The sequence below is a fragment of the Excalfactoria chinensis genome, chromosome 6 (assembly GCF_039878825.1).
Source record: "Excalfactoria chinensis isolate bCotChi1 chromosome 6, bCotChi1.hap2, whole genome shotgun sequence".
Taxonomy (NCBI): domain Eukaryota; kingdom Metazoa; phylum Chordata; class Aves; order Galliformes; family Phasianidae; genus Excalfactoria; species Excalfactoria chinensis.
This window is the reverse complement of record NC_092830.1, coordinates 14,037,566-14,058,392: the sequence shown is the minus strand read 5'-3', so window position 1 is coordinate 14,058,392 and position 20,827 is coordinate 14,037,566. Positions and strand designations below refer to the sequence as shown.

The following is a 20,827-nucleotide window of genomic DNA, read 5'->3' as shown; positions in this document are numbered from 1 at the left end:
CACAGCTCCCTGCAGCGCTGAGGAACTGCTGCTGGGTTCCCCTGGTCTGAAAGCTGTCTCCATGCGTAGACGTCCAGGTGCTTTGGGGAGAGTGCAAAGGAACGTGGCCTCTGTCTGGGAACCCCCCCATCTCATCCACCCGCATTCCTCCCTTTCCTCTTTCAGGGCACTAGGAGCTCCCACAGTGTTGTGTGGCAGTAAGTTGCACTATTTCAGTACGTGTAATGGTTTGCTTCATTGTATCTGCTTTCCCGTGAGTTCCCTCACTGCTCGTTGGGCCTTGCATCCCGGCAGTGAGCAATGCGTGTGCCGTTATACATTGCTTTTCGTGGGAAGTCCTAGCAGCCCAAGTGTCACCTTAAAAACACTAACTATAGAGTGACTGTTTTAAGGGTACTGTTCTGACTTTGATGTCGCTGTAGCTAATTCAGAACCCCTTGCTATGTAGGAACAAGCAGGACTGCTCAGTGAATACATCTAAATGCAGCATAGGGCTTGAAAGAAGATAAGTAGTTTTCTGAAGGACAAAACTGCATTGTGGTTCCAGATATTGGTGTACCAGTGCAGCTTTACTGGGACTCTGCTCCCATAGGGGGCAGACATAAAAGGCACTGTACTGTAGAGTACCCAGGACCTCACTTAAAACTTTGTAGGGCGTCTTTAGTTAAGTTCGTAGGAGCGAACTAGAAATTAACGGAAACCAAAAATCAAATGATGATTTTAATAGACTTTAGAACAGAGTGTACGAGTATAAAACACTGGTTTTGTATTTCAAAAGTTGCAGGAAGATAGCCGGTCATTTTAAACAGTCTTCTACAAAACATATGCCAGTAGATTACATAAAAGACACTATATACAATATAAAAGAGCAGAAAACAATCCTCACTGTAAAAATAATTTAAAACAAAGTATTTCAATTTAAAATATCTCCTATAGCACAAACTAATACATTGTAACATGCAAGTGAAAACTAAACATATTGCATTCTTTAGTGTAGCCAAATAAGAGCTGTATTAAATTTGGACAATGAGACAACATGCCAACATTTTTAGATGAATACAGAAAGCTGTTCTTAAATATTCATTAAGTGATGTATCTTATGTTCAAAGAACAGCTACTATACATCTCCAAAATGTAATAAATATTAAAGCAAAGTATATGAATAATCTACATCGTAGAGTTCATTCGGGCCAATGTTGAAAAAGTGGTTTATATAAAAAATGCTGATTCACTTACTACTGCACTGTGCAATTGTACAAAATAATTCTAAAGGCTTGGAAACAATCCGCACTTGAGAATTTGCAACATCCAGTTGTAAGGCAGCTTAGCACTTTAATACGCAATGTGGTAATTGGAGTAGCTGCTTTGATTCTAAGATGCACGTTGGAGCTAGCAGGCGGAAAGTCACGTTCCCCACCTGGGACATCACTCGAAGCAGCACGTCTCCAGGTGAGGTGATTAATATGTATTTCACCTACACAGCAGTAGCAGCAGAGGCTGTTGCTCTCTGAGCAAGTTCTTCCAATTCTGTTACCTCTGTAGGTATTACAGGAAGAGATTTGGTTTCCATGCCTTCCCACGTGCTGGTAGGAACATTATTGTGTACTCAGCCAAGCCTCCGCGTTACAGCCTTGGCAATTGATCAAATACTATTGTTAATGCAAGCTGCACTATATTTGACTTTTTGTGTACAACATGAAAAACTTCTACCACTGGGAATCCATTTTGTTTAAAATACTGGTGTCCCAGTATTATAATTGCTAAGGAGCCAATGTCAACATTGCTTCATGTCCACAGGAAGTATTAAGCTCAGTAACTGAAGCATTTTCACAGCACTTCTTATCAGTCTAAAAAAGATTAGGAGTTTTCAAGTGCTTTCTGTCTTGTTTCCATTTTTTAACTATCTACTCACATTTAAGTATGTCTCAAACATACAAACTAACTGTTAAAGCAAAAAAATTAGCTGCCACAGTAGGTCTTAGAAAATGCCAGTGTTTAATGATAGGCTATGCGAGAACGAAAGGTCTAGCAGAAGCGTCAGAAGTTTTAAATAAACCAAACTGTTACAAAGCAAGAAGTGTGATAATACCATTCTTTGGTCTAAATTAGCTGTTCCCTTTATATTAGTTTAACATTCCAATGGCTTTTTCAAAACTGTTTAAAAATAATATAAGCTGAAATTTATTATGCAAAATAGGTATTATATACATGGATGCCTGATCGGACAGATGACTTAAAAGTGAACATAGTAATAATTGCTTAGATATTCCTAGTACCTTAAAAAAAAAAAGTTAGTGTTGAGTGTGCAGTAAGAGAATTTTATTGAAAAAGGTAAAAAACTAAGCATGAAAATCTGTTTCAGTTGTTTATAAACACCACATCCTTATGGTTTCCTTACTCTAAATCCAGACGTAAACATTCATCCTGACATGCCAAAGCTCCTAATGCTGGTGGAAAATTCCTGTAACCAGTGATCACACTTTACAACTTGGTGCTCGTTGGATGATCGTTCCCTGCAGCTTCATTTGTGTAAGCTGATTCATCAGCTGCATCTTGCTCAACTCCATCTTCCCCAAATGCAGCGTCTTCTTCCCTTTCTGGAGCATCCTCATCCTCTATGCCATTGTAAAACTCTTCAATCTCGCTCTCATCTTCCACATCTAAGCTCTGACTGCGACATGAGCCACTTTCGCTACTGCTCCCACAGGAGCTGGAAGATATCATATCGTCTTCAGAATCTGAGTATACCTCAGCTCCGTGGAAAATATAGCGATTGGGTGGTAAAAATAGATACTGAGTACCTGAAACAGAATTTAACAAGTCAGTATCACAGAATGGTTGAGATAGGAAGGGAGCTCTGGTGATCATCTGATCCAATGTCCCTGCTCAAACAGGGACAACTAGAGCGGGTTGCCCAGCAGAAACAAAAAGTGAAATTATTCAGACAAGATCTTGCAGACTTCTGGTTAAAAAGTACCTGCATAGATGTATTTTCAAAAGTTAAGCTAATATGACAAATAAGATTACACTAGAAATTTGTACTTCAGTGCGTTGTTAGGAACAGCATTTAATGCGTGCTTTTCTGGGAAGCTAAACATTTCCTCCCCTCCCTCCCTTTGATGTAAAAGCGGTTTTTAAACTCTAATGTTTCTGAGGGCTTTTAGTTGGTACTTGTATTCACAGCTCGAATGCAATTGGTTGTTCCATAGAATTGGTACCCAGCACACAGGGTGCTTGACAAAATTCTAACAGGCTTTGCTTTAGGAAAATTGCAACTTAATTCTCGGTTCTCCATCCTCACTGACTGTGTAGCACAATTACTTGTTACATCAGTTAACAGACTGCACACTGGAAGGCTTCTTTGGGAAGTCTGACGTTTCCTTTGGAATGTGCCTGAGCTCCAGTTGTGTGATTTGCTTTTCGAATCTTGTGGTGACTTTGGTCCCTCACTGCTACAGAACAGCTGTCTGACTGAGTTGGGACATAGTGTTTAAAATGCCAAGATGGGTACAGTTTTTTGGAAATGTATTAGAAAATGTAAGAAAGGTGTGTTTATTTTCGATACTTGGCTTCTGCATCTTGGACTCTGATCTTTCTAGGGAGTTTGTAGTCACAGAATCACAGAATGGCCTGGGTTGAAAAGGACCACAAAGATCATCCAGTTCCAACCCCCTGCCATGTGTAGGGTCTCCAGCCACCAGACCAGGCTGCCCAGAGCCGCATCCAGCCTGGCCTTGAATGTCTCCAGAGATGGAGCATCCACAATCTCCTTGGGCAACCTGTTCCAGTGTGTCAGCACCCTATGGGTGAAAAACTTCCTCCCCTGTCTCAGTTTAAAACCATTCAGTAATCACTGATTATAAGATCTATTCTCAATTAGAGTTTTCCTATTGGCTCCTCTGAAAGAAAGAAACTCTGCATCGACAATGAAAAAAGTAGATACTTTTCTGAGCAGAAATAACCACAAAAAAAAAAACACTGATTCCCTCAAGGGCAACTTATTTATTGCTTTAAAGGAAGTCTAGCATAAACGCATAAGTCAAAATCTGTAAGAGAATGAAGTAAGTTAACACTTACCATCCAGCCTTTTGCTAATCTGTTCTTTTGCAGCTCTGTTTCCCCAGCACTTCTTCACTATTTCATTTTTTTCTTTGCTTTCTCCATTGTTGGTTCCATTTTCCTTCATTGTTTCACAGTTCATTAATTCACTAGCAGTATTTTCAGGGTTTTCAGAGGATGCCTGTGTGTCTTGAAGCTTTTCCTCCGTGCAGATCCCTTTAGTTTCAGAGGCAGGATCACAGTTTTCTACCTTACATTCAGCTGTGTGTTCTGAGGGTGCCACCGAAGTATCCGGTGGAGTCATTTGTTCTGGTGAACCAGAGTCTTCTGAAATGTTTAAGGGTGTAGGCGGCAGCTCAGACGAGTGCATTTCGAGCTCTTTGTGCATTCGTGGAGGCTTTTCTGTTATTTCTGAAAGTTTTACTGAGTTGTAGCAAAGTTTTGTATATTCACTACCTAGCCTTTGACATAATTCATTAATAATAACGTCACAGTCTCCAAGAAGCTCCACGTCAAAGTGTAGATGAGGCAAAGGTTCCCTATTAATTAAGATCTGAGGCACTTCATGAGGGATGGAACCTAAAACATAGAGAAGACAGTTTGAGGACAGGCTTTTTGGTTTTGCTTTCTACCAAAGATGTGCCAAAAAGACTTCGTTTCTCAGAGATGTCTTCTAGATCTGTCTGAAGACAAGCAAATCTTCAATGTAACAAAGCTGAGTGGCAGTGTGAGGTGCTGTGCCTGTGTAGTCTATCTAGATTTCCCCATTTCTTGCAGTATAAGGTGTTCTGTTTAACCACTAAGAAACCCATGCACAAAAATGCTGACTACAGCAATGTTTGGTCATGTGTTATTACAAGATTATTAGAGTACTGTCATTTCTTTGAAGGACTGCAGTGATCTTGGGCATTCATTTGATGCACTTCAGTGCACACAAAGACGATAGTCTTTTGTTGTTGTTAACTGACTTTCTCTTAATTAGGTCAAAATATCTGCAGGTACAGTCTGTAACGTAAGGGTTTGCTTAACACATCTGGGGCTCCAAAGCCCACCAATCTGATAGCCTGGTATTGACTGGTTTTTCAGATAACCAACTAATTCAGTTCATGGATGGAGCAGTGGTTTGTGGATCCTAACTTTCCCATCAGCCTGAACACAAGGCTCTGCCTCTTGTATAATGAAAAGAGGGTGTTACTACAGAAGTGCTGGATGTGGCTCTGTCCCCAGTGAGCAGCAGATGGTTGGTGCAGGCCCTTCTCAGGCTTGCATGTTAAAGAGTGCAAGTTAAGTTGTGCATTTAATAGGCAAATAATTAACTTGCAATTGTATTTTCTCAGCCCTTTTGAAGGACTTATTTTGTAGTAGCACAGATAGTTTTCCTTATCACCTTTAAGAAGTAAGGATCCAAGTGGCTGTACACTATATACTACCCATTATGTACTGTTTAGCATATTGACTTTAATTACTGCTTAAACACCTGATGTAGCTATTCTTTTTTCTTTTTTTGACACTATATTTATCTTTTAAAAGACAATTACTTTCTAAATCTTACAATTCCAGAAGCACATTATGAACAGGGAGAGAAATACATTCATCTCAGAACAAAGACATTTAACCTTCAGCGCAGTGGTTCTCTGGCTTATAGGTTTATTACTTTAAGATCTCTACTATGCCTTGGGTGTAGAAAAAACACTCAGAGCTGGAACTCTTAACTGCGACTTTTAATTTCATCCCATTTTTTGAAAGAAGAAATTTCCCATGCCAGTCACTTACTTGGAATCAATGCTACTGGTCTTACTTTCAGCGAAGACCCAATGACAATAAGGAGATCGACTTCATTTTTGTCATACTTCATGGCACGATGGAACTGCTCAGGTAGATTCTCTCCAAAGAACACTATGTCAGGCTTCATGATAGCAAGTGGCTCATCAGGCGGACAGCGAGGACATCTAGGAACAACCTGCAATACAGCAGCTTATGTCACTATTGAGGCTTTTAAGGTGCCACAGATTTTAGCAACTCACGGTGACTTATTCTGGCATAAGACAGAAGCTTCAGTGATATTTCCTCATTTTTTTCTGTGGATGAATACATTCCTTACTCTGCACACAGAACTACAGTGGGAATGAAGGAGTCCTTTTATGTCAAAATGGAGAAACAAGGAAAGTCTACACCTCTGTTCTTAGCAAACAACTAAGCCAAAGTCTATGAGTCACACTCAACGCTAATGTGTAATCACCTCCTCGTGGAAAGGAAGATAATTCTTTGGTTTGATCAGAACAAAAGCTTTGGTTTCACTCTCAGTTTCCGTTATACAATCTGCTATATGCCCCTTCCTAATCAAACAGCATGTTACGGAGCATTACCTCTCTGCTATCTCTTCTCCAAAGAGAGAGGTTGCATGAAGCAACGCAGCACTGTAGCAGGTGGCTAGCAGAAAGCATACAGAACAAGAACAGGGGAAGATCTTTTGTGTGGTCTCCCTTATAAAATTTCCGATTCTTCCAACAACAGCAAAAGCAGATGCTGGTTCTGTTTGTGGAGAAGTACAGTCCTTTTTCTCTTGAAACCACAGGCTCTTCTGACCTTTTTGATCTCTTTCAACTTAATACATTTTCAGGGAGAAGAAAAGCAAACAGGTGAGCGATGCAAATATAGACAGACAGGGCTTTACTACTGAGCAAATTATTTTCTCAGCTGCAGTCTCTAAAGTAAAATACTCCAGAATAGACCTAAGGAGTTAAATACAGCTACAGTCCTATAATTACAAACAAACTAGCGTTTATAAAGGCATAAAGAGATGGACGAAACCTGTTATTATAGGAAAATGTTAAAAAAAAAACAAACCAAAAAGACAAACGCACAACTGCTGGTTTTTGATGACTGCTGTGGCACCAAAGACAATGCTTTCCATCGGAAAAAGCATCACAAGTAAAAAGCTGCTTCTATGGTGTGAAAGAACCTTTTCCAGAATTCAAGTCTTTGAATAATCTAATCTTTCTTTGTAGAAATCTCCCTAGTAGCAACGTTTAAGAAGCAATATAGCGCAAGAACTAGAAAGTGGTATAGAGAAAATCTTCATCATGTTACCCAAGCTGAGGACTAACAGCACAACCAACTTAAATAATCCCCCAAAACAGAGTAGGGAAGAAAAAAAAACCTTGACTTTTTTCTTTGGATCTTTACGTATTAGAAAGAAAGCTAACAGCACATCAACATCTGGAACTTCTCTGATGCTTTTTACCCTGTGACTTCTGCTGGAGGAAGCAATGCATTTGCATTTTAAATCGGAAGATTTAGGAAGTAAAATTGTTTGCGCTGTATTAGGAAGAAAACAAAGATCTCTAACTTCTGATTTAGTTTAAAAAGATGCTGATAGTAATTATTTCCATCATCTCCCACAGGAAGTCCAATAATGTGATTTAATAGATCTGTGAACAGCAACTGCTGTCCCTGCCCAAATCATGAGTTAATGTAAAGGGGCCCATAAATAGGTTTCAGCACTACTCTACTCACCAGCTCCTCTGCTAATCCTCAGAAAGGTCATCAGTAAGGGGGAGATCTATTCCAAGAGCTGAAATTGATACCAAGAAGTTAAGGCTCAATAGCTGGCCGCTCAGCTGCCTAGGATCCTCCCTCCCTCCAGGGGCAGCACAGCCCACAGCCACACCACCTCTGCTGCTGAATTTGTCTAATGAAGAAGTGGAATTCCTCATCAGCTGTGGATATATCTAAAACAAGCAGTAAAGATTGTGTTGGTTTGAGAACATCCACGAACACGTGCATGTTTCTGTGGGCCTTTACATCCTAAATCTGAGATGCCTTTTCTGTTTCTTGAAACTGCTTGATGTAGTCAAAGGCACAAATTGCCCTTTCTGAAAATAATCAAAACCAGTTCTACTCAGAAGTGTTTTCTTCCTCTGGGATTTATAGATGCTGCCGCATCTTGTGTAGCAGGATGGCTGTGTACAGCAACCTAGAAATGGAATCATGCTGCAGGGAACCAGCGTGCTACCTTGGAACTGGCAAAAAGAATAAAAAGCAGTGGTGAGGAACTGGCGGTTTTTTTAAGTATCCATATCCAGTATGTTGAAAGGAAATCCTATCAGGAAGATGCTAAATAGACTTATTCTGTTGTGAAGCACTTAAAACTGTCAAAGGAAGGACCAGAGCAAAGGAAAGCTAAACTTTTTAATGGAAAACAGGATCTGGGCTCACATATAACTGAACTTCCAAGCAGTGGAGGACAGCAGAGAATACAAGCGGCGTCCTGCTGGGACTAACTCCCCAAACTATTTCTAGAGAAAAGAGCTGTTGGAATTGGCAGTGCTTTGTTTCACAAGTAACGTATTGAAACTGTTGAGTCATGGCCTGAACCACTTGAGCACCCGGGGAAAGGACCCAGTCAGCCCCAGGAGCACGGGTGAAGGCAATTCAGCTGTGATTGGAAGGGGTGGAGCCTGGCTGCACCTCTCTTACTCCTCATTTAAGGGCTGATTGCCACCGAGGAAGATTTTTGTGGAGATCCCTCCTTTGTGGTGTTTTCCTGTGAGCCTGGATCTTTGGATACAGGTGAGCATCCTTTCTATTGTAATACCTTCTCATTACATTTATCTGGGACTGATGCTGCTGCCTTTACAGCACTGTAAGATTAGGACTGATGCACTGAATGTTTCTTCCTTGAGAAAAAAACACCTCCTTGTTCAGAAGTACTGTTGTACAAGCTTCTCTTCCAACCTTGTGTTCCCACTACTGGCCATGAGCCGTTAGGGCACAAGTTCAGTTTGACATATAAAAGTGCACTGATTGAAGTGTTGTTAGAAGGAATACTTCCACCAACAATCAAAACAGAAAACTACACACCATGCATAGGAACACTTGTTCAGAAGGGAAAGAAAAACAAAGCCCAAATCCCAACCAACTGGCTTTGAGATAAAGAAGCAGCAGACATCTCTAAGGTAAAGTTCTCAAGAACAATGTTAATAGAGTAAAACAGAGCTCACAGGTGTTCAGCATTACAAAGCCACAAAGCATCAGTCTTCTGATATTGACACTTCATAAAACTTGAAGTCAAGCAGAATTCAGAGACAGCCTTTCATAAGACAGTTCAGATGGAATGCTTAAAAGATGTTTCTCATTTAAAATTGCAACTGTGGACTTGAGTATTTATTGAAAAACATGCAAATACTGAAGAAAAGTGCCTTTTCATTTATATAGACAATCTTTTTATCAGAGAATTGTCTCCGTCAAAAGACAGAGAAGAAGAGCAAAGAGGGTCTGACCAAGGCAAAGATTATTCTACTCTGATGAAGCAGAACTAACTCTGGGCTTGGTCATGAAGTACTTCGCCCCCAAATGTGAGGCATTCAGAACATAAAATAGTTTGGCAGTTCTTAAAAGTGCCATTCAGAATTCTTGCTTCGTCCTTGCTCAGACACTGCTTTATGTCAGCATTTTCTCCATGCATCATCTACAATTTCAACATGTTGAATGCAGGTAAATGCTTTAAGAGCGACTGGTGTTATAAATAGCTAGAAATACATTCTCAGTGTGACTGAGAGCTCAGATTACCCTAAGGCAGGTATGAATCCAACTTTCTACTTACCACGTTACCTTCTGCTCTTCTCAGAACTGCCTTTAGAAATGGCCTATAATGGTTTTGGTTCTACTTCTTCCCCATCCCCTAATTTCTACAGTGTAGTAACTGAGTATATTTTTTAAATACAAGAGCAAATGCTAAAATATAGATAGGCACATAGGAAACAAGGAAAGCTTTTTTTTTTTTTTTCCTCTTCTACGTTTAAAAAATGCAGATCTTTTAAGCAGTGCGTCATTTTGTTTTCAAGCTGATTATCAGAAAGTTGCAGTGATTTAAAGTGAGTTTTTACCTGATTGAAAATATCTCCTCGAACAACTTCACAATCAACTTTGTATTTACAGATCAGGCAGGAAGCTGTTGCAAAAGAACCTTGGGGGAAAAAAATATGGTAGAAGTGAGGACTTTCAGATTTGGTCTTTTTGCCAAAGATGTTACAACACAAAGGCTGTTAAATTGCAGTGCTAACAAAAAACAGTTAAAGTCCTTAAAAACTATTTTTAAATGAAGAGGAGATGCCTGTGGTACTAAAGGTAGTCGCAGATGTTAGCCAGGAGAAAGTGTTTTAGGAGGAGGATTTACTGAATGTATGAAAGCACAAAATATGTTGATGGTTCCCCCTACTTTCCACGTTCATACAAGTAATAGAAGTGGTGACAGCCCTGCCTCATCAGCAGCAGGACACGAACCCACACCAATCTCAGCTGCCTTTCAAAGAGTAAAGCAACTGTGAAAATGCATTTGCTATGACTTCATTATAAGCAATTAAGTAACAGCGCTGTTCCTCTCAGAAACTGTCAACAGTTACAGCTATATTGTTCCCATTAGAATACTGCTCCAAACTTAGTATTCAGCTTGGCTACCATGTTCGCTGTTTGGCAAGATTGTGTAAAATTGCTCTCCAGAGCTCTTGCAGCCCTGTCTGAAGGCAAACCTTATCTGCTGGCTACCATATGATTAACAGCGGGAAACTGTGGCAAACCAGAGTGGCCTTTTGGTGCATATATTTACCTGTCAGGGCCTTGTACCTGTGCAAGGAGTACTGCTAGAAGGTGACAGGACATTGAAGAATGAAGTAAGGAATTGTCAGATTTGTCTTAACTATGAAACAAGGCTTAAAAAAATAATTTGGGCATGCCTGATCTTGCAGTGGAACGTGTCAAGCTCTCACAGATAGACAACAGATCCTGAAGCACAAGCCCTTAAATAACTACTGTCAGTTTCTCTTTAACCACTACCAGCGTTAAGCAGTGTAACTGCAGTGCGGATAGCGTAATGGGCTCAAAATAACCTTTGCTAACTTCCAAAAGCCTCAGAATCCAATAATAGAATATTTTTTTATTTGAAAATCCACTGATAGGATTTACAGTAATGCTGGCCTGAAATCTAATTACTGCATCATGCAACTGAAAAAAAAAACACAAAACCAACATTTGTGTGTGTCAGCGAAGTGCAAAAACACAGCTGAGTAAGAATTCTGTGATAAATACCTAACTAGGAATGGCATCCAAAAGAAAATGCATCAGATTTGAAAACCAGAGTTAGATTTGGGTTATTCTATGGGGTGTATTCTGTTCTCTTTGATTACTATGACAGAGCATTGCATTTACTCTCTCTGAATGAAGAAACTTGACAAATCCACTGACTTAAGCTCTGTAGATGAAGATGAGTCTGATCCCCAGAGCAGTGTTGGCTGCAAATATCAAACTGGGTCTTACTGGATGCATCTGAAGAAAATGTTTCTCAGTCCCTCTGCAATGTTTTCTTCAGTTATTGGTAATAATTTCACCTGATATACTAACCACTACTTTAAAAGCAGAATATTTGTTTCTGAGAAATACCAGTTTAAGGAAAATATCAACACCGCTAGCAGTTACTTTGTCACATACAGCAGTAAATATCATTCCTACTCATAAAAAATAGGAAAAGGGAATCTGAAATTACTGACCATGACACTGAATTATCCTTTGGATTCCTGCAACCTGTTCCAATGTGTCTATGTTCTGAGTATAGTTACGAAGCAATTTTCCTTCTTTATCCATCAAAGCTATGAACTTGTGGCAGAGAGATGGCTGGAATTGGCCTGGATAGATTTCCTATGGAATTCAAAAGTACATTAGAAATCGTATATGTATACACAGCATCTTTATTCCAAATGCAGCAATTATGTGCTCATTTTCTGTAATCAGCCCCTTTGCATTTTGCCCTTTCAGATCGAACTCTTCTTTTACCAGCTGAACTTCTCATCATACAAGGATGAACTGCTCCTTACAGCAGCTGGTACTTTGCTCTTCAGGCAGCACAAGAACAAGGTCTAGGTCTTCTTTGGTTTTGTGAACTATAGAACATGAACTATTTTCTACCCCTTCTTCCTTGGTATTTTTATTAGAGACACGATTCTACTGCAGTCAGGCAAAAAAAAAAAAAAAATCATGAGGAACTTGGATTCTGGTCTTTTGGTTAAAGATGAGCAGTTTTTACTCATCAGCTGTACTGGCAGCCATTTCTGGACCCTCATTCACTAGCAAACAGAAATACAAATTGGCCATAAAGCAGAAAGCAGGTGGCACTGAGACTAGCCTTGCCAATTTATCCAGTTACAGCAGTCAGCAATGCAAAACCACATGGCCTAGAAGAGCAATTCCACTGGCCCAGCCAGATGCTCAGCCTATCTGCTATATCAGGGAAGAGGTGGTAGGCATTTCTAAGGTGTGTACAGGAGGAAATGTGCAAACTTTTGTGGAATGTTTTGACACCTCTGAATAAAGGAGCTTGCCAGAAGAAAAAGCATGCAGGCACTCAGCTGAAAGCTTCGCACAAAGAACTCTGCCTAGAACTGACCAGCCAGGCAGTACCTCTGGTTGCTGTGTGACAAGGAGGCTGGAAGCAACAGCGCTCTATTGCTTAGGAGCACCTCTAAAGAAGAAGAGCTTGAATTCCAGGCCCTCTGCTCTCCTGTCACTCTTTTGCCACTGAACAGCATCTGGGCTGTACCCACCTGGGGAACAGTAAGTAAGCAAGAAGGAGGGGCTGCCTACCTTTACTAGCAGATACTGAAAGCTGAACTAAAAGGTTGAGCACAACAGTGAACTGTTACCTGTGCAACAGATCTGTATCTCTGTGCCACAGCCTAACCATTAACAAATGAGAATTTCTGAAAGTATTTGTTTTTCACCCAAATATTTCAAGTTACTCTTTCTGAAGCTATATGGATCTTTGGATTTATACTGCAGCAATCATCAATTGCTCACAGCAGTGTTATGACTAGGCTGTTACACAGTTACCAGCAGATAGTAATATGGTCCTGAGAGCTTTTCTATCTTAGTCTGGAAAAGCAAGACGTGCTCTGCCACCAGTAACCAAACCAACAAATATGGAAACAAGAACTTGTACAGAGGAATCAATGAAGCAGGAGGCAAATTGAGTTTATAGCAGCAGCAGTGAGGAAAGACTGACTAGAGAACTAGAAATGCACATCCATACAGTGATAAAGAATGGATTTCTTGGCACAGACGTAAGAAGAGATGGGAAACGAGGCAAAGCCAATAGTGCTCAGTGAAAAGTACATCAAAAATAGAGCAAAGCCCAGGTAGAGTAGCTGTGCCTTAAAATGTACATACTGAAGTGAAACATTAATTTCTGGGTCCAAGTCTGTTGGCTGAGTAAATCAGCCACTGCTCTGACAGAGCAAATAGCTTTCAGAGTTGCTATTGTTGCTATTGTGTTTCAGGGTTTTGTGCATTTGTTGTTGTTTGTTTGCTTTTAATATCAGATGAAATTATGAAATAGCTGCCAAATTAAATTTGAACCGTTCTGGTAAAATATCTATATAGGCAGACCTCATGTAGTTGGTTCTCCTTCCCCTCCTCCCATATTCAAAAGTCAAAGCATCGTGTATATAATGGACAGCAAAAAACATTATAATTTGGATAGGGTGCTTTGAAGAAAGCCAAGCAACTGAGGAATACAGCCATGTTTCCTTTCCAAGCTTTGGATCAATAACAGCAGTAGTACAAACTGTGAGCAAAGGGAGGAAACAGCAAGCACAGTGAGCAGCGATGGATTCTCAGGAGTCCTTGCAGGTCCTTTAAAAATACTTCTTTGATTCCATATTTCCTTCTCGTCTCTGAGGTATTTTTAATTAATCTGCTTAGTATCGCAAATATCTCTCAGAAAATGGCTCCGTCCTCCCTTTTGAGAAATGAACAGTCGTTTCTTAAAGAAAAGACCACCTTTTCAAATACAGATCCTCGCATCCGATCCACCAAAACCTGAAGCAGGATCAAACTTATCAGCACATGAAACTACTTCGCTCCTCCTAACCACGAAGCGATAACATGTGACCACGCAGCATGACATGAAACTGCGTGTGACAGCACATCAAATTCAAGTCTAGTTTTCCACATTACTTGTGTGCCTGCCAAAAGTTTCTCGTTTTATTTTCCAGTGAATGTAACAGCAGCTAAGAATTTCAAGGACTTCTAAAATGATGACAAAATGTTATTTATCCTCCCTTGAATCAGAGCCATAAGGAAGTTTGCATGCAGAGTGAGCTTATCACAGGAACAGCCAAGTAGGCTTTAAAAAGAACAAAATATTGCAAAGCCTTTTTAATAAGTCAAAAACATGGTTGCACATAATGACTAAAGTATCATCTTTGAGGATATCATAGTTTGCAGTGGCCAGCCAAGGAGAGAGTCATTATGCCACTGAATTAAGTGAATTAAATGCCATCTTGTTGCAAGAGAGACAGATATCCTTTTGTTAACAGAGCTGTGCAAAATCTCATGTACACATCTGAAGTATTTTTTTTACTGACCAAGATAAGATGGATAAGAAAACCATACCTTTGCAAACTTAAAAAATGGCCTGGGATCCTTTCTGAAGTATTCTATATCAAACATTGCTTGAGGGTCTGGAAGGTCTGGGAAGTCTACAGCAAGGCGTGCATAGATGCCGTCTCTTGATCTAAAGTCAGGTATTCCACAAGACACAGACACCTGAAATATATTTTTTGCAATAAGCAAGACTGCGTACTGGGCTGTAACAGCTGCTATGATAACAAGAGCTACATGATACTATTTGGGAAACCATAACTCCATACGCATTAAGAACAAAACCAGCCTGTGCTCTCTGTTGATCAAACCAATTTCCAGATCACAAGCAGGAGATGCAGCACAGAAACACAACTTGCCAACCTGGTCCCAAAAAGCTTCAGCACAATCCCTACAGGCAGTAACACAGCAGCGGAACTTTTAGTAATGGAAGTTGTGTGAGAAGTGCACAAAGAGTTGCTCATTTTTTTTCCCTTTAACATGCTAATGCAGTAACAAAATGGAATCTTCTGATGAGAAGACACCTCTGATAATCTAGCTGAGCACTGCAGTAACAGACAATAAGGAGTCATTTATTGTCCCCATGCTACCCCAGAATACTATAACAAGAGGAGGAGAAACAGGAGTAGCAATTCTAGGAAGAACAACACTGGATAACAGAAGTAGCAGCGCTTTTCTGAGAAGCTGGTCTGAGTTGGATTAGCCATCTTTTCTGAATAGCATCAATCACACCTGTGTGTGCAATCAACAGGGGTAAAAAAAATGATGGACTTTCAGACTGTATCTCATACACAGGTGTAAAGCTGCAAATTCGTGACAACTCAAGGTTTTGTTTAGTGAAACCGTGAGTAGTTTTATCATTGTAGGGTAGTACCTTAGACATAAAACTGTCTACTGAAATGAAATGGCACTCTGATTGAACACATCCGTCCCCAGCCTTTTACTCCCTTCTAGTTCCATTAGATGTTTTAGGAAATTCACTGAGACTTAAAACTCATTAGCTTTGGAAAAGAAAGAAAAAAAGACTAGGATAGAAAGTGTTCTGGAATTGGTAGATGTGATTTTATTTCATACTTATTTTGCGTGGAAGCAATTGTTAAAGAGTTTAAATATGTAAGAATAGTTTCTTGTCAGAAGAGAGATCTTGTCATTTCCAGTCTAAGCTCCAGTCTTGCAGCATGCATCATTCTAGGACAGCTGTACTTCCTCTTCCCCAATTCTCTGTTTACCAGTACTGCCACTGTCAGACTGTCTGTGTGCCATAAAGCTTTGGATAAGAATGAACCAACCATATATTCTCCCTCTGTCACTGTGGCGATACGTACCCCAGCTCCTGTCAGGACCATGATTTTTTTGCACTCCTGTAAAAGTTTCACCGCATCATCGATAGTGTTGATATCTTTCCTTTTTTTTCTTTTTGGTGGTTCTGAAAGAATGTTTATGACAATTTGCCACAGTGTCATATCATCCAGTTCAGGCGGAGGGATTGTTTCTGGGAGCAGGTCTTTCAGAATTGTCCGTGGGTCTGTTCCTAACATGAGATGCTGCTGAACAAAAGTATAAGGACCTGAGGAAATAAAAAACAAAACAGAAATTGACTGAGACAAGTAGAAATCATCGTTCCGTTTATGAACGCTTGCTTCTTCATTTTATTAAAGCAGTTTGATTCCTTGCATCAAAAACCCTGCATATCTTGGTCTAAATATGGCAGTGACAGTATAGGTAGGGTTTTATGACTATTTTACATTAACCCGCAGTGGATTTCTTGCAGTCAGAGTAAAAATCACAGCTCATAACAAGCATGATGACTCTCAAAAATACACGTTTAGCAACAAGACCTTCACAGTGTTTCTCCATTTAATGGCTTAACTGGTGTTTTTCCAGTGCTTCATTGGGCACAAATATGCATATACATATTTTAATGGATCACTAAAGACAAATAGAGCCCATCAATCTACAGGTTTTTCGTTGCTCTATTAGTCATCTTAAAGTAAGGACTACAGAGACGATCTTCTATAGCCCCAGAAACACTCAAGAATGGAGCAGTAGAAGAATCATAGAACTAAGATTCATAAGATTCATAGAACTAAGAACTAAGCAGCATCTGATCAAAGCCAAGCAGCATCTGAGAATAACTACATAGGCTTCTACCTATACGTGGTCTTGGGGTCCAGTCACTAGAACTTGCATGTGAAGCTCGGTCATCTTCATCACTGTCACAGGAGTGGAAACCATTGGCTATGATTTCATCGCTTAAAAGGAAGTTATCTGCAAGACAGCACAACAATGGAAGTTACAAAACGGAGCCAAGCAGCACACTACGTGCATATTGAAATGCATCACAAAACCTAAAGTTGTAATTCATTGCATTCAGCTGCAATAGCCAACAAATGGCTTCACCACTTAAGTTGGTTGGGTTTTTTTTAGCTTATTAACACATTTTCAGGCCTCTGATTTACTGCAGGGTTTCCATAATAATACTGGCATCAGTGGGCTGACATTGACATGAATGAGGTGTTCATTATACATAGTGCTGGTTACTGAGGTTATCTGTACCTTCACCGAGAGTGAAGTGTTTTAAAGTTACCACTATTTCTCTTATTTTCTCATGCGGTTCTCACTTCATTCAGCTCTTACTGTGAAACTGGATAGAAATCAATGTTCTGCAGCTTATAGAACAATCTTCAATGGGGTTTTAAGAGCCCAGCATTGAAACGTGCACACAGCTGGATAGAAAGGAGTAAGAGAATGTTGCTGTGCTGTTACTTTGCAGTTGGCCACACACACAATTAAATGGTATTTCATTTACGACACAAAAACGTGCTACCCTGAACCACCTTCACTACGTTTATCATCCGCTGTACCTTGCAGCTGGGTTTGGCTCCCAGCACTCTGCTTGTGGCCCTGAGCTGGAGTAACCCAATCTAACTTCATCACATGCCCAGAGGACTGGGATACTCATTTCATAGCATGCGATACCAAGCTAATGTTTAAGGTGAAAATCTATATTTTATTCTGAGCACTTTGTTAGAATATGGGCTACCATTATTATTATCTTTTTATTAGTCACTGAGCATCTTATACACAAAAGCTTTGTGAATACGAGAAACATCCATCGACACACTGTTCTACTACAGCCATTGTGTCTGCTACCTGAAGTCAAAGTCTGTGTCATTAATGACTTGTCATATCGCCATAGATTCATAAGATGTGACAGACAGCCGAAAGTACCAGCTTAAACTTAACACTCCCCAAGGAGTTGTTTTGATTCTTCAAAGGAATAACAGGACTTCTTGCCAGAAACAGCCAATACAAACCAGAACACGTCTGAGGATCTGAGTGACTCGAGGAACAGGCTCCACGTAAGGCATTTATAATAGAAATCACTTCCTAGGCCAAAGGCAGTATCTTACAGCATTTTAAAGCCTCTTCCTAAAGCAGTACCTTAAAAACCCCAAAGCCTCCCAACCTGCCGGTCCCAACACAGCGGACCGAGCTCAGTGCTGGTACTACCCAGCCTTGCTCCAAACCCACCTCCAACACAGCTCCCTGAGGGCGCAGCGCTTTGCGGTTCAGCTGCTGAAGCCTAAGACTAACTCGGAGCTACTTAAAGAACGGATCCGCACAACCGCTCCCGTCCCTTCCATGCAAGTTTTCAAGAAGCAGAAAGAAAGCGATCGCTGTCGGGAGATGGGGCTTTCGGTTGTCATGTTTAATAGCGCGCTGCCACCACCGCGGACGATCTTAGCGGCGCGCCGAGGCGCTGTCGCCCCGAGGCCCGGCACGAAAACCGCCGGCCGCGACGAGCCCCGATCTTAGCGGGAGAGGCCCGGGGCACCGCGGCTGACGGGCGGCGGCCGATCGCGGCGCCTCCCTCGCCCCGCTCGCGGCTCGATCCGCGGCTGCCCCGAGGCGGGACGGGGGATGGGGTCGGGTCCTCACCGGGCTGCGGGGCCGGCGCTCCGGCCGCCCCGTTTGAACGCTGCGCCCGCTCGCAGCCAATGGCCGCCTCCGCCGCGTCTTCTTCGGGCGCCGCCTCCGCCCCCTCCCCCCGGCCCCGCTGCCGCGGCTGCGGAGGCGGCTCCGCCCGGGCCAGGCCCCGCTGCGCGGCCCCATTGTCCGCGCCGCTCCGGCCCTCCGTCGTGGCGCCGCCGTCCTCCTCCCGCGCCCGGACGTCGCCATCGGCGCTGACGGCCGCCTCCTCGCCCGGAGGTTCCGTCGCGGCGTTGGCGGCAGGCGGCCCCGCGCCCCGGTCCGGGCGGTGTGCGGGCGGCGCGGCCCGGCCGCAGACGCCGTCTTCCGAGTTCAGGCGCTGGCGCTTAGGCGCGGGCTCGGCGCTCTCGGCCGCGACGCCGGGGCCGCCGCCGTCGCGGGGCCGGAGGAGCGGAGCCTCCCCGTCCGCCATCTTGGAGAAGCAACCGCCGCCGCCCCCCTCCCTCCTTCCCTCCCGCCCGGCGCAGCGCGCAGCAGCGCCGCCGCCGCGGCCCCCTCCCCCACCCCCAGGGAGCGATTTAAACGCGGCACGTGACCGCGCCGCCGCCCACGCGGGCGCCCGCCCCGCGGAGGCCGCAACAACAACAAACCGGGTCACGTGAACGGGGAGACGGAGGTGGGGGGGGGGGAAGCGAGCGCGGTTCGGGTCACGTGGCGTCCGGCGCCGGCTCGGCCCTCGCGCGGCCTGGCGTTCTGGTCACGTGGCCGTGCGCCGCCTGGGCTGCCGCGGGGAGCGCTGCCGGGCCGGGCCGGGTCACCGCCTCGTTCCGCTTACCCGAACGGGCTCAGCAGTTCCACGTTGCTCGTCCCTGTCGGGCCGCACGGAGCTCGGGGCTGTGGTGATGCGGGAGCTTCTGCTACGTTAATGGCAGGCGCTGAACTGAGAGCTGCTGCTGCCTGAGTCACACGCACGGGTTTCCCCAGCCGTGCCACCTTCTGCCCCAAGTTCCCCCAGGGCGGAATTCACCCGCTCTCGTGGCCATACCGTTACTCGCCACAGGTTTCCCATCAGCGCTGGGCGCTGCCCTCACGTTAGCCGGGGCCGGCTCCTGGCCTGGGCCTCTGCAATGCAAACGGCTTGCAGTTATTCCATGTTAAACCTCCTTTTACTGTGACTTCGGTTTTTGCCCGTCTTGCCTTTCTTTATTTTCTGTGGTGGGAGTGGCTGTGGACTCGCACTTGGTGTTTGTATCGATGTTGATGCACTTTGCAGGGTATAGTCGTGGATAGACAAATTACTTTCTTCTGTTCGTGGGCTACTTGAAATGTGGGCTTTCAGGGGACCAAGTGTTGCACTGGGCACAGCTTGACACCATCAGTGGTGTTCTGCACAGTGACTGTCTTAGAAGTGAAATGAAGGAAGCTGAGAGCCGCCCCTGGCAGACATGCTGCTCACTCTCATGTGCTTTGTAGAGTTCCAATGGAGACACCAATGTGAAACACGTTCAAGAACGTTTGTGTTTCTCTTGCTTGTATTTCTTGCTGTATAGATGGGCACAGAAACGTATAGTGCAATTGTGTTACGCTTTCTCTTCTACAATGGTAAATTAAAACAGGCAGCTGTGTGAAGTGGTGGCTGGCTTGGCTTTACACCATCCTCTCATTTGTTCAGCTGTTCTGAACTGATAGGAGTCAGAATCTGCTTTCAACAGCAGTAACAAAATCTGATTTTTTAAAGGAGAAATGTTGTCCGTCTTTTGCACCTGCTTTGGTTGTATTACCTACAAGCACTCTGAGCACGTGCCACCATCTGAAGGTGGAGCATGCAGAACTTATTTATGTTGTTCCTTGGATTCTGTGTGCTCTGTCCTTGGGAAGCAAAACAACTCAAGCGGATTGTGAAGAGCCAGTACTGGAAGATTTGATACATTGTATGGGAATAAATTGAAATACAGATTATATTTAAATAGCCATTTTGGACCAACAAGTGGATGGCAAGCCTTCCGTTACACTGAGCCAGGGTTTAGTTTTGCTCCTGACTCTAAGCAAGCAATGGTGTTGGTTACGTGTTGGGAATGAACACAAACATTTTGTTAGTGTCTGGGTACAGAGGACAAATAGGAGATTTCCTCACTTTCTGTACTGTTTGTACATTCTGAGCTACGCTAACCAAAACATGTGAATACACATACGCTACGCCATCTCCTGTGCTGTGATTCCCATTCAAACGACACTTATCTCCTGAAGGTAATGTTTATATTTTTATATGTGGGTTTTCTTCCTCTCCTTTTCTGATGAAGCTCCATGAGTTGTCCTGGTAAGGAGCAGCAACTGACTGTGCTACTCTGCTGTATTAGTATTCTGCAGCTTCCATGCTCAACCCTTTTGTTTGTATCCCAAACAT

General features: G+C 42.8%; 2 protein-coding genes across 2 annotated transcripts in view; one reads left to right on the top strand and one right to left on the bottom strand.

Moving 5' to 3' along the window:
- DNAJC12 (DnaJ heat shock protein family (Hsp40) member C12) overlaps positions 1–20,827 on the top strand; it is a 31,171-nt gene that overhangs the window by 598 nt on the left and 9,746 nt on the right. The window lies entirely within an intron of this gene.
- On the bottom strand, positions 708–19,096 carry SIRT1 (sirtuin 1). Its single transcript, XM_072340099.1, has 9 exons — positions 18,433–19,096; positions 16,642–16,758; positions 15,816–16,057; positions 14,503–14,655; positions 11,604–11,751; positions 9,948–10,027; positions 5,833–6,019; positions 4,078–4,638; positions 708–2,801 (listed from the first exon to the last, which is right to left on the bottom strand). The coding sequence occupies exons 1-9, from the start codon at positions 18,893–18,895 to the stop codon at positions 2,482–2,484; spliced, it is 2,271 nt and encodes a 756-aa protein (XP_072196200.1). The 5' UTR covers positions 18,896–19,096; the 3' UTR covers positions 708–2,481.

Excerpts from the sequence above, each read along its gene's own strand:
- SIRT1 (XM_072340099.1), bottom strand. The coding sequence starts at position 18,895 with ATGGCGGACGGGGAGGCTCCGCTCCTCCGGCCCCGCGACGGCGGCGGC. Across the intron at positions 10,028-11,603 it reads AAGGATAATTCAGTGTCATG|GTTCTTTTGCAACAGCTTCC; the intron begins GTCAGTAATTTC and ends TTTTCCCCCAAG. Across the intron at positions 4,639-5,832 it reads ACCAGTAGCATTGATTCCAA|GTTCCATCCCTCATGAAGTG; the intron begins GTAAGTGACTGG and ends TCTATGTTTTAG.